Source organism: Juglans regia, chromosome 13 (genome assembly GCF_001411555.2).
Source record: "Juglans regia cultivar Chandler chromosome 13, Walnut 2.0, whole genome shotgun sequence".
In the NCBI taxonomy this organism is placed as follows: domain Eukaryota; kingdom Viridiplantae; phylum Streptophyta; class Magnoliopsida; order Fagales; family Juglandaceae; genus Juglans; species Juglans regia.
The window spans coordinates 5259440-5272841 of NC_049913.1; the positions used below are offsets into that span (position 1 = coordinate 5259440).

At 37.0% G+C, this 13402-nt stretch overlaps 1 protein-coding gene across 1 annotated transcript; it reads right to left on the minus strand.

The window, feature by feature from the left end:
• Positions 1 to 2057: 2057 nt before the first annotated feature.
• Positions 2058 to 9747, minus strand: LOC109011182. Its single transcript, XM_018992274.2, has 3 exons — positions 9470 to 9747; positions 9272 to 9375; positions 2058 to 2470 (listed from the first exon to the last, which is right to left on the minus strand). Exons 1-3 carry the CDS (start codon positions 9631 to 9633, stop codon positions 2439 to 2441), a joined length of 300 nt encoding a protein of 99 aa, XP_018847819.1. The 5' UTR covers positions 9634 to 9747; the 3' UTR covers positions 2058 to 2438.
• Between the last annotated feature and the right edge of the window lie 3655 nt (positions 9748 to 13402).

Below are 13402 nucleotides of genomic sequence, written 5' to 3' on the forward strand. Positions count from 1 at the left end.
GCTTGAACAAGATAAATACTATTTTCAATAACATAAAGGCTGATCATAAAAAGACACTAACCACCGCAAATAATTCGGGGGCCAAAGGAGGGATCTATGGTTTACTACTTTTGGTCTTAATAACATTGCTATTAATTCAATAATAATTTTTTTATCAGTTACTATTCACTATCATACATCCCAAGTCCTATAAAAAAAAAAAAACTATCAAGTATAGAGTATGAGGATGAATAGTGACTGATGTATAACAAAATTATTAATTTAATATTTGTGAGGAATTGGGCCTTACAACTTTTATAATTATGATATAATACAAAAGTTTGTGTGATGCAGTGAATATAATTATTGGAAACGAGTTATGGAAATACTGATCATGTTGGTGTCTTAATTCAGAGAACTTTATATGGAGAAGTACAATATTTTTCTTCTATTTTCTTTTCGTGAGATCCAATATTCCTTAACTGCGAAGTGTAATAGATATGTGTGAATTACTCATTCATTCAACAAACATGATCAAGAGGACAAAGAGAAAACGACTGATACAAATAGCAATAACCACGAGCTAGTTCTGGATCAATCAAAAGGATTGGGTTAGGCGTAGAAGGTCTGCAAAGTTGGCACGAATCATGAGTCTTGTCGTGGGAACATGTCGAATGACACAATACAACTAACATAACACATCAAAAAAATGTTGTCTGTATGAATATGTTTTAAATCTCATTTGAATTCGAAGATGAGTTGAGATGAATTATGAATAATAGTAAAATTTATAAGTTATAATTGATAAATAGTAATAAGATGAGTTAAGATGAGTTGTGAATCCAAACCGGACTCTGTGTGGGATATTATATTGATACTGTGCAATCAATTTCATGCTTTTGGTGGACGACTTATTTTTTAAGAAATAATTATTGGTAGCTTGCTTATGTGAATGGATCTCCATGTACCGTCTTAGTCAAGTATTTGGAATAATTCAAGAAGTATATATTTATTTGAGAGAGAGAGAGAGAGAGAAGAAATTCTCCAATTTGGCAGTCGAGTTTTAAAAACCTATTTTAGAGTAGACTAGAAAATTAGTTTATCAACCAAGAAATGGTTTCTCAGTTGCGTGAATTTTAATGATACAACTGTTGAAAAAGTATGTCCCTTGAAGTCATATTCCATACAGATCTTTATAAACCAAAGTAGTTTGAGCCATATAATTTATTGCAAAAGGAATATGAGTAGAATGCTGAAACGAAACGAGTTCAAACTCATACCAACACTTGTTTTTTTTATTTTATTTATATTATAATAAAAACACTATTTATCATAAAAATCGAATTGATAACATAAGATATACATTTCAATAACATCAATAATAATAAAAATAATATTTTCTACAATGCTATATAAAATAATAATAATAATAATAATAATAATGGGGGAAAAAGATATATATATATATATATTTTCTAAGAGGGAAAATATATGGATGGCTTGCTATGTTGAATTGATGTAGAGATGTTTGTCAACAAAAGAAGATAACAGTGAGGCGCCACTATGTTTGAGATGCATTCTAAAAAGATGTAATATTCTTGTTATCATACTTGGTCAAATTTGTCTATGATGCAAACCCTTGGAAAGTTGCAATCGTTCTGACTTCCCTTATGTATAAATTTATCAAATAAATACTTTTAAATACGCACATGATTATATGACTTTTCCTTATTGGTAAAAACTTACCATTTTATTTGACTTTGACGAGATTAGAGATCTGATCAAGCTAGCACGCTCAAGGATAATAGGGTAGAGGCATATGAGAGAGAGAGAGAGAGAGAGAAGAGATTGATTTCCCATCAAACCAAATGCAATTTTTTTTTTTTTTGGTGGGATAAAATTGTGGTGACCAGGCCCATAGCCAGCAATCCAGTTGAAATTGGGCTGAGACCTATCCAATCTATACAGTTGGAGACGGGCTGAGACCTATCTAATTGTACACCTATGATTATATGAACAGTGCTGCAGAAAGCGAGAGAGAGAGAGTGAACAGAATCTTGGCGTCTTCCACAAAGAACAATTTCCAACTTTAGTTTCTTGAAAAAACCAAAATACGACTTAATAATTCCTTTCCCAAAACTACACTTGCAAGAGAGACATCGTTTTACAAAATGGATTTATCTAACTCAGTCATTTATTCCCTCAAATGATTTAATGACGTTATAATTGAAAGCAACAGGAAAAAACACAGATGCACTCATGAAAGCTGCATCAGATTTATCATATAGCAAAGTGGGGAGAATTTCAGGAAACAGCTCCATGTTTGCTATTCAGTAAAAGAACGTTAAAAAGCATGTTAGGCAGTTACGCCTGGAAGACCGAAACTCCAACTCTGGAAAAGAACTGATCAGGCAATGATAAATATCAGAACAAACTTTGATCTGGGCATCCACTCAGTACTAGATGGGACTGAGATAGTTCACAAATCTACCTGTCATCAAGACAGGGAAGAAAACAAATGTTACGAATTTGCTTCTAATGGCAACAATCAATACTTTTTTTACGAACCTAAAAATACAAATATTTCAATCTTTACTTAATGCTACATATCCCATTTCCCATTAGAAGGGAGAGGGAGAGGGAGAGGGAACAAGGAAGAAATGAATACCCCTTTTTTCTTTTTTACCACGCAAAGATTTTATCTGTTAGTTCCTAGTTTCCACTCTTCTCATCTTTGCTCTTTTCCAAGCAATGTTACACAGCAATAAATTATAATTCAAGCCACATTTTTTTATGCCCCCTAAACAAAGAAAAAGAAAAAAGACGATGAAGCATCCTACTCATTGGAAACTGGACAAGAGGGGGCTAGATGGCGGGAAGCCGCAGGCACTCTCTCAAGTTGGGTAGTGAATCCATATTCGGATTGGAACCTAGAACTTAGTACATGTCAAACCACTTGGAAGTAACCCAAGAACCATCAAGCCACCACCCTTGGAGGTCCTTAATGTAACAATCTACTATTTGTCGTGAGGGCCATATACAGTTCTTCCTTCAGCATATTGGCCCCAGGGTCTATCTGTAGATCACTGAAACGTAGCATTGTGCCATATTCATTTTGATATTTGATGCCGAAGGATTTGATGATCAAGGTGTTATTTGAGAACTTTTCTTCCCTCATCGGGCTTTCTAAAACCCAATGCTGTCCGACTCTTGGGAGTGTATAAGGACAACAGAAAAGGAAAATTGAACTGGCTTCCTTCTTAAGGTTTCATTAGATATTAGCACTTTCTTTTATTTTCCTCACATCCATAGAAGCTCGACTTTGGATCTCTAAATGAGATACATGGAGATGTAAAAACAATGAACACTAACTTGCCTACAGATGCTATATTGCTATGGCAGCTGAAATTATGAGGAACGACTGGTGCAAGCCTTGAGAGCCAACCTCACGGTGACGTCCAAGAGGAAATAAAAATACAAACAGTCTCTCTGTTAATGAAATCTCTCCATTCTCAAATTCAATATCATCTCAGAAAATTTGGCCACTACCTTTCTTTTCTATGATTGCCATATTTAAAGGATTACATGTTCTATAAATCAGGAAATAAACTAGGAAGGGATTGCTAATATAGCAACCGAGTCTTACGGGAATAAATTAGGAAAGAATTAACAAATTAGCAACAAAAGTTTGAAATAAATCGATAAGAATTGAAAAAGATTCTAGCAACTGAATAAGTCCCCATCCCCCACGATTTAAGGAGTAGTTTCCGCCTGGGAGCCGTGCTCTCTATTTGCATCAATTGCCGGCCACTCAGAAGAACTTGACTCCGACAAGTTTTGAAGAACATTGGCAACAAATAAATCTGGGTGAAGTCAATTGAGTTCTGAAGCTTGTAGCCAAACGGAATCAGACTAGGGACGATTTTTCCATTGTACTAAAAATTTGTAATAACCTCCGCGACGAGTAGTAACAAACTGGTCATCGAGTATCGACGCAATTTCATCTCTTGGGGTTGTATTCTTTGGAAACACGAATAACTGCATCTTGTTGGGTAATTAGATCCGAGGCTGCTGGCATTGGTTCCTCCTGACCATGAAATTGAGTGAGATCTTCAATATTGAAAACAAGGCTGATCTCATAATCAGCAGGTAACTCAATGACGTAGGCGTTAGGACCCAACTTCTTAACCACCTTAAAAGGCCCTGCACGCCGAGCATGTAGCTTGTTGAAACTCCCACGAGGAAAACATTCAGGCTTTAAGCGTATAAGAACCATATCGCCAACCTGAAATTGCCTGTCCTTCCGCCTAGTGTTTGCAGAGGTAGAGTATGCTTCCGTGCTGAGGGACAGACACTGCTTGACTTCTTCATGGACGTCCTTCATGTAACTAGAGAAATCCAATGCAGCTTCACTGGGTCTAGAAGGCAATGTCAAAGAGTGGAGGTCCAGCGGAGTGTGGGGCTGAAAACCATATACCATTTCAAATGGTGTGCAACCAGTGGAGTGATTAACAGAGTTATTGAAAGCAAACTCAGCTTGCGGTAACACGAAGTCCCAACTTGCTGCATGGTCTGCTACTAAACACCTTAATAAATTTCCCAAACTCCGGTTGGTCACTTCGGTTTGGCCGTCGGTTTGAGGATGAAATGCACTAGAAAACAGTAGCTTCGTCCCCATTTTTGCCCACAAAGTCTTTCAAAAATAACTCATGAACTTAACATCCCGGTCAGACACTATGGTAGCTGGAACACCATGCAGTCGAATCACTTTTTGTAAAAATAGTGCCGCTGTTTTGGAAGCATTGTAAGTCTTGTGACAAGGAATGAAATAAGCCATCTTCGAAAAGCAATCCACCACCACCATTATGGAATCATGTTGTCGTAGTGTCTTGGGTAGTCCAAACACAAAATCCATACTAATGTGTTGCCAAGGCCTATCTGGAATGGGAATGGGGGTATAGAGACCGGCTTGCTGTTTGGTGCCTTTGTTTATTTGACAAATCCGACAACGAGCCACAACTTTATGAACGTTGCGACGTAGTAGAGGCCAGAAGAACCTGTCAGAGACCATGACAAATGTTTTATCAACACTGAAATGCCCCGCTAAGCCCCCTCCATGAAGCTCTGAAATAACCAATTCTCTGAAAGAGCCGCACGGAATACATAGTCGATTGCCGTGGAACAAAAAGCCATCTTTGATTGAGAACTCATTCTTAGCTACGTCCATGTTTTCCGTGAGCTGTTGCCAGATAACGCCAAAGTTTGCATCTGTAGAATATTGCTGCTTAAGACTGTCGAATTCCAAAGTATTAACCGACAATATCACCAGCAAATGTGGCCGCCTGCTTAAGGCGTCGGCTACTTTATTTTCAATTCCAGACTTATGCTTGATAACGAAGTCAAATTGCTGTAGAAAATCCATCCACTGAGCATGTCGTGCGTTCAGCTTACTTTGAGCATTTAAATGCTTTAATGAATCTTGGTCAGTATAGAGAACGAATTCTCTATGAATCAAGTAAGGATGCCAATGTTTAAGTGTTTGAATCAAAACATAAAATTCCATATCATACGCCGAATACAGCCGACGGCCTCATTGAGTTTCTTGCTATAGAAGGCGATAGGATGTCCTTCTTGGCTGAGTACTCCTCCCACCCCTACATGCGATGCGTCACATGCAACTTCAAATATTTTGGAAAAATCCGGGAGCTTCAAAACGGGAGCTTCTCCCATTTTGTTTTGATTTCATTGAATGTTGGCAGATGCCGTCCACATAAATTTTTTTGACTTCAAACACTCGGTGATGGGGGCCATAATGGTACTGAAGTTCCGTATAAAATGCCAATAGAATGTCGCCAGTCCATGAAAGCTGCGCACTTAAAAAAAAATTGCGAGGAGCAAGCCAACTTTTAATTGCTTGAACCTTGGCAGGATCGGCTTCTACCCATTGGTCTGAAATAATGAACCCCAGGAAATACACCCGCTTCTTCATAAAAGAACACTTGCCTCGGTTTACATAGAGCTGTTCTCTTTTTAGTGTTTCCAAGACTTGCCGCACATGGTCTAAATGATCCTGCAAACAATGGCTAAAAATCAAAATGTCATCGAAATAGACAACTACGAACTTGCCCAAGAAAGGTTTCAGTGCTTGCGTCATGACACGCATAAATGTGCTTGGTGTGTTGGTTAGTTCGAAAAGCATGACCAACCACTCAAATAAGCCATGTTTTGTCTTGAAAGCCATCTTCCACTCATCTCCGGGACGGATTCGAATTTGATGATACCCGCTACGAAGATCAATTTTTGTAAAGATGGATGCTCCACTCAATAAATCTAGCATGTCGTCAAGCCGGGGAATAGGAAATCGGTACTTCACCGTTATTTTGTTAATCGCTCAGCTATCAACACACATCCTCCAAGTACTATCTTTCTTGGGTGTAAGTAGAACTGGTATAGCACAAGGGCTAAGACTTTCTCGGGTGAATCCACTGTCAAGCAACTGCTGAATTTGTCGATTCAGTTCTTCATTTTCTGTGGGACTCATACGGTAATGTGGTAAGTTCGGCAAAGAAGAACCTGGGATTAGATCAATGGCATGTTGCACCTCGCAATGGTGGTAGTTGTTTCGGCATCTCATCGGGCATGATTTCCTGGAACTTCTCTAGCATCTTCGTAAATTCGTTGGGGATAATACCATCATCTTGTTTAGCCTCTCGGTTCACCACCAACAGTACTAGTTGTGCTCCTTTTAGAGCTTGAGTAAACTGCCAAATGGTTAGCACTGGAACTGCCTCTTTTTTTTTTTTTTTGGTTGTGTTCCAAACTCAGAAATATGCAAAGGGTCTAAAACGAATTTCTTGCCATTAAATTTAAAAGGGTAAGAATTGGCATACCCGTCATACAACACCTTTCTGTCATAGAGCCAAGGTCGACCCAATAATAAGTGACAAACGGTCATAGGGACCACATCACACCTCATCCGTATAGTTTCTTCCCAATGCAAACTTCGCTAGGCAATGATGCTTTACCAAGATGGGGTTATCTTCATTAACCCAGCTTACTCAATATGGAGTGGGGTGTTTTTCAATTGTCAAACCCAAATGCTCCACCGCATCATTAGAGATTACATTTATTCCACTCCCATTGTCAATGATAACATTTAACGCACGACCACCATGCTCCATACGGGTATGTAAAATGTTGGTGCGCCTCCAATCAGAATCACCACCTTGGATCTTCTTCTTAGTGCCAATCAAAACTCGATGGATCACACAACTGGGCAGATCGGTTGCTTCCAAGTGTTCCACATCTTCACCGTCACTTTCTTCGTATTCTTCTTCTTCAACTCCCTCAACTGCATCAACCATTCTAATTTCTTTTCCACACACAAAGGCCAATTTTTTTTCTTTCGTAGAACATACTACAGCAAAATGTCCAAACCCCTTGCACTTGTAGCATTGTAGTCCATCGCCCGTAAGTTTGGCCTTTCCTTTTTGGTCACCCACCATGGCGTGTCTACCTTGGTCAGTGGGCAGAGGTGGTTTTTGGTATCGTAGTGTTGGCGCGCGTTCCTGCCGGGGATCCGTAGATGACATGCGTCTCCCGTTGAAGAATCCCAGTTGCTTTTCAACTCGTAGAGCCAATTGATAAGCTTCATCAACGTTTAAGAGCCGCGCTATCAGCATTTCTTTTCGCAGCTCATTACGTAAGCCCGTGCGGTAACGAGCTAGCGTTTGTTGCTCGCTTTCCACCACCTTGCTGCTAGCGGACAATTCATGGAAACAGTCCGTACACTGGTCGACAGTCAATGTTCCTTGCCTCAGTTGCAGCATCTCTTCAAACATGATTTGCTCGTAGTCAATAGGCAAGTATTTCTCTTTCAGCCGCTCCTTCATTTCTTCCCAATTAGACACTAGCGCACATTGAGTACGATGTAGTTGTTCTTCCACACTACCCCACCAAGCTCGAGCATGTCCTTTTAATTTCATCCGGACATAACGAACTTTTCTATCCTCAGACACAGAGAACCAATCAAAATAAACCTCAATGGTCATCAACCAATCTTTAAAAGCATTGGCGTTCATCTTCCCAAAAAAATTTGGGATATCTACCTTTATTCCCTTGGCTAGTTCATCAAGAGGGTGACAGTCGAAGCCACTTCCTCCTCATCCCCTAGAAAATTCACGGCCATTCCACCCAAAGCGAGCTTCATGATCACCAAATACCCTGTTCCTCTCCCTGTATTCTTCATCCTCTCCGTTCCCTTCACTGCCGTCTACTTTATCTTCCGGAGGAGGCCTATGCACCCTCCTATTGTGGGGTCCAAACTCATCTCGAGTTCGACGTTCCTCCATTGTATCCAACCTTTGATTGATCTGTTCCAGAACATATGCGAGTTGGGTGACCTGTGCTTGTAGCTGGGGTAGATCAGTGTTTTGGTTTTGGTTATTCAACATATTGTAAGAATTACCACTGCGGGTTACAGGCATGAAACACTGAGTTCCTTGAGGGAAGAAACCTTTCTCTGATGCCAAAAATGGTGCAAGCCTTGAGAGCCAACCTCACGTTGACGTCCAAGAGGAAATAAAAATACAAACAGAGTCTCTCTGTTAATGAAATCTCTCTATTCTCAAATTCAATATCATCTCATAAAATTTGGCCACTGCCTTTCTTTTCTATGATTGCCATATTTAAAGGATTACATGTACTATAAATCAGGAAATAAACTAGGAAGGGATTGCTAATATAGCAATCGAGTCTTACGAGAATAAATTAGGAAATAATTAACAAATTAGCAACAAAAGTTTGAAATAAATAGATAAGAATTGAAAAAGATTCTAGCAACTGAATAAGTCCCCATCCCCCATGATTTAAGGAGTAGTTTCCGCCTGGGAGCCTCGCTCTCTATTTGCATCAACGACCCTTGATTTCCATATAATTATTTAGCCGCCGCCACCCAAAAGTTAATTGACAAAGTAGAGCTACTTAGCAAGATAGATGCTTATTGCAACTAATTACGTTTATCATAAATTACTGATCATCTTGAAGGATTGATATTATTAAGTATCATAATTGTCTTCTGAATGACTTGGTTAAAGCACTGTCATTGAACACTACCCTATAGTGCGTGCTGATACATCAATCAAGTTCTATCATTACCGGATTGTAGACAATGCTCACCACCAAAAAAAGTTGCAGAGCAGTCGAAGAGCTCACTAGCAACAGGATAATTGCCAGATACGAAACGCATATACATTAACATAATGCTTTTAAAGAGACAGAGGGAGCGAGATACCTTCAGTAGAGGTGATGGCTTCGCTTGGGAGCTTCGAGACCAGGCAGGCGGAAGCGATTGCGGAGTGGACGGGTTGAATAGAGCTCAGCTCTCGTCGGACCAACCTTTCAAAGCCAGTCGAATTCAGAGAGGATTAAACACTAGCATCAGATCACAGAGAAGAGATAGAAGAAGAAGATCCAGGAGAAGAGTAAGAACCTTGGATGAGGAGGAGGGGAGATTGGAGTCCGAAGAGGGACAAAACTGGAAGGACGCAGTGGCACTGAAAATCTTCTCGTCGCCGAAGAAAACGAAGAATTCTTCGATGCTCTGCACAACGCAAACAGTCGTGAGGACTTTCCAATAGCCACGGAAGTAGCCATATCTCTCTTTCTTTCTGAGTCTCACTTCGAATCGAACCCTAAAATGCTAAAACCCCTGTAAAAACCCACAGTCGGCGTCAGATACGCACGTTGAAATGGACTTTGCAGTCTTGTTGTTGGACTGGACTGGATCGGCCGCCTCAAATATTCAGGTCCATCAGATTTTTATTTTTTATTTTTTTTTCTATAATTTAAAGAGATACAAATGAAATATATGAATCTCACTGTATATCATATTATGTACATATTGTCTACAAGAAACATTTAATATCATAAGTTTCATAGATTATGTCTATCTCTCTAAATTATAAAAAAATATTTAAGATTAAAAAATTATAAAGATCTTAATCTAAGGTAGGCCGTCTCTAACAATGGTCTCATTGGAAATATATAATCAAAGACATTTCTAAAAGAGAACAAATAAATAATTACACTCTCAAAAGGTGTCCACTTGGAAGGTTATGAGATCTAGAATTAGGGTTTGTTTGGATTCAGAAATCATTTTACTTCATCTTATCTCATCATTATAAATTTTATAAATTTTTATACAAAATATAATAAACAATTCAATTTTTTCAAATTTCAAAGTAATAATATATTAAAAAATAATATTCTAACAATACTTTATTTAATTCATCTAAAATTATTTTATCTTACATCATCTCATTTTATCTTACTATCTAAATGAATTCTAAGTTGTTCAGTCTAAAACTAGAGAATGAAAAAACACATGTACTGAATTTTTTTTCACCTGAATTTCCTAAAGAAAAAAAGAGAGAGAACATTATGTATGGATTAGATAAATGATATATACACTCATAGAGTATGTAAGCACGATATACTCTTTTTATATTCATTTTAAAAAAATAAGTAAATATAAAAATTATATAAAAAATTAAGTTTTTAATAATATATTTTATTTAAAAATAAATTGCACGACGCTTATTCTCAATTGTATCTAATTTTACCATCCGGCCCAAGACCAAGACTACCAACAATTTCTTATTCGTCTGAAGCAAGCCCACGATGACTAATCTCTACTGGCGGCCCATTCATATCACATTCCAAAAGCGGTAATTACTCCCATATCAAATGAAAGGGTATCTTAGAATATTCTTGATGAAACTGCTATGGGTCCGAATTTAGAATCTAAAATGTGTCTGGGAATATTTTTTTTTTTTTTCATGTATTTTTTTTTATCATTATAAATATTTTTAAAAAAATAAAAAAATTATAATATTATTAAAATACATTTTTTAATTATTCAATAAATTAAAATAAAATTCCCATTCGAGACACATTTGGACCCAAAGCATTTTCCATTCCTGAGGTATGATGAGGGGCAGAGATGTACTTACAGACGTCAGATATTTTTAACACATTTATGTGAGATATTTTCAGGGACAGATATGGGTCCTACTCAATAAAGTCACGGGAAGGGACCGATGTGGACCCTACTACCTAACCTTCTTGGTCGCTTCTTTTTTTTCTTTTTCTTTTTGTTAACTACGGTTTGTCCACGACAGATTGCCCGCTGCAGCACTGCATTGACTCTCTCTCCAACCCGTGTTTGGTTACAGATACAATACTATCCTTAACGCACTCTTGCTCCCACTATCCGGTCCTAATTCCCCGATAGGGAAATTTCTTTTTCCCCTGTACTAAAGTCTCAAACTGTTGAGGAATTGCAAGTTTTGGAAATTTGTGAGTTTGGTTATCAAACTCATCTCAACTCATCATTATAATTTTTTCAAATCTCAATATAAAATATAATAAACAATTCAACTTTTTCAAATCTCAAAATAATAATAATATTAAAAAATAATATTCTAACAATATTTTATCATCTCAACTCAACTCAATTCAACTCACTTCAATATCCAAACACAATTTTTTTTTTTCCTTCAACAAACAGTTATCCGTTCCGAGTTATATTAAGCTCTTGTAAGGTTGTGATTATCATGAAGTCACAATAACACGAGGACACTAATTATTATATGGTGGTTAAATAGTCATCATCATTTTATGGTGTGAAAAGTATGATTGATATATTCAAAGGTATTATCCTTCGTGGATACATTTGAATATTGAGATGAGTTAAATTAAGATAAATTAAATTTTTTATGAATAGTAATAAATTTTATGAGATCTACTTAAAATGAATTTAAATATGTTTGGATGTTAATATAGGTTTAGATATATTTATAAAAAATAATAAAAAAATTATGGACCTCGCGTATAAAGATGTGTTAAGTTAAAAAATATTATAGATCTCGCATATAAAAATATCTTTAAGTTTAGTGATGTTTAATAATTTAAGAATTATGTATTTAAATGTTAGATTAAACTTAAATTTAAAATCAATTCAAATGAGCTTAGCTACTTCCAATATTTTTTTATTATGATTGTTCTATTGTCGTTGGGATTTAGAATAATGTTGTAAAGTCCGAAAGACATTAGATAGGTTAATATCGTCGTATCATTTAAAAAATTGTTGAGTGGCTGAAAATTTAATATTTTGTGAACGGATTTATAATTAAGACGATGGCTCTCATAAAAATCAAAACATTGCTATTTGAGGATAAATATTCTATTCATTTTCTATTTTTTTATTTTTTTAAGTTTTGACTTCTATTATTCGGGTGAACAAAGTTTTTCTTGAAATTAAGTTGAAGAAAATTTATTTCAATCCATTTTAAATTTGACATATGTCATTTGTGGATGTGACAAACATATACTTTTTAAGTTATAATTTTTTTTTTTTAAATATGTGCTTATTTCATGTTTAACAGACACTTATCATATTTATAAATTAATTGAATAAAGGACGTGTCTCATCATCGATCTTGATTGTTAACCTGTAAATCGTTACATATGCAACACGGTGTGCCTGTAACACCTCCAATACTTAAGTCGGCAATAAGTGAGGGATAATAACTCAATAATGTTTAATCAAGTCATTAAAAGGTTACCTGTTGCCCTTGTATATAGGCGTGAAGAAAGTTAGATAAGTAGCATAAATTGATCGACATTGCGCAATGCTTAGCCATTATAAGGCTTATCACTGACGTATTAGAATTATTAGTTATGGGTATAGAGCTAGCGTGTTGTGGCTTAGATCGCACTTGTTAATCCCCGTACTAATTTGAGGCTCTTAGACTTTGAGATGTTTAAGCCTGATGCATCCTCACTTCTGTTGACTCTTTTGGGCTGGACACCATGCTCGATGCCTTTGACGGTTATCGCCCATCTCCACCTTCTGGCGATCCTAGCACTTAGCCGATTTTGACTTCTTACCATGTTATACTTTGCTTTGATTTCACAAGACTCATTATTTTTACTTTGCGAGTGGCTTACTTATCATTGTTGTTTAAAGATCGCGTGGGTTGTTATCTTCTACTCTATTTTTCATTGGCATCACGAGTCTTGAGACTCATCATCGGTGTTTAAGGGTCGTGTGGTCTGTTAACCTCCGCGCCCTTTTTCATTGGCATCACAATTTTTGAGACTCGTAATTGGTGTTTAAGGGTTACATGGACCGTTGACCTTTGTGCCATTTTCTTTGCACCGCGAGTCTTTTGACTTAAATGGTGTTTAAAGGTCGTGTGGTTTGTTGACCACCACTCCCTTTTTCCTTGGGATCGCTAGTTTTTGGACTCGTCGTTGGTGTTTAAGAGTCGCGTGATTTATTGATATCTATGTCTTTTTTTCTTAGACGGGTCGGAACTGACTCAGAACAGATGTTTTATTTATTGTGAAATATAATGAG

Excerpts from the sequence above, each read along its gene's own strand:
- LOC109011182 (XM_018992274.2), bottom strand. The coding sequence starts at position 9,633 with ATGGCTACTTCCGTGGCTATTGGAAAGTCCTCACGACTGTTTGCGTTG. Across the intron at positions 9,376-9,469 it reads TCCCCTCCTCCTCATCCAAG|GTTGGTCCGACGAGAGCTGA; the intron begins GTTCTTACTCTT and ends TGGCTTTGAAAG. Across the intron at positions 2,471-9,271 it reads AGCCATCACCTCTACTGAAG|GTAGATTTGTGAACTATCTC; the intron begins GTATCTCGCTCC and ends TCTTGATGACAG.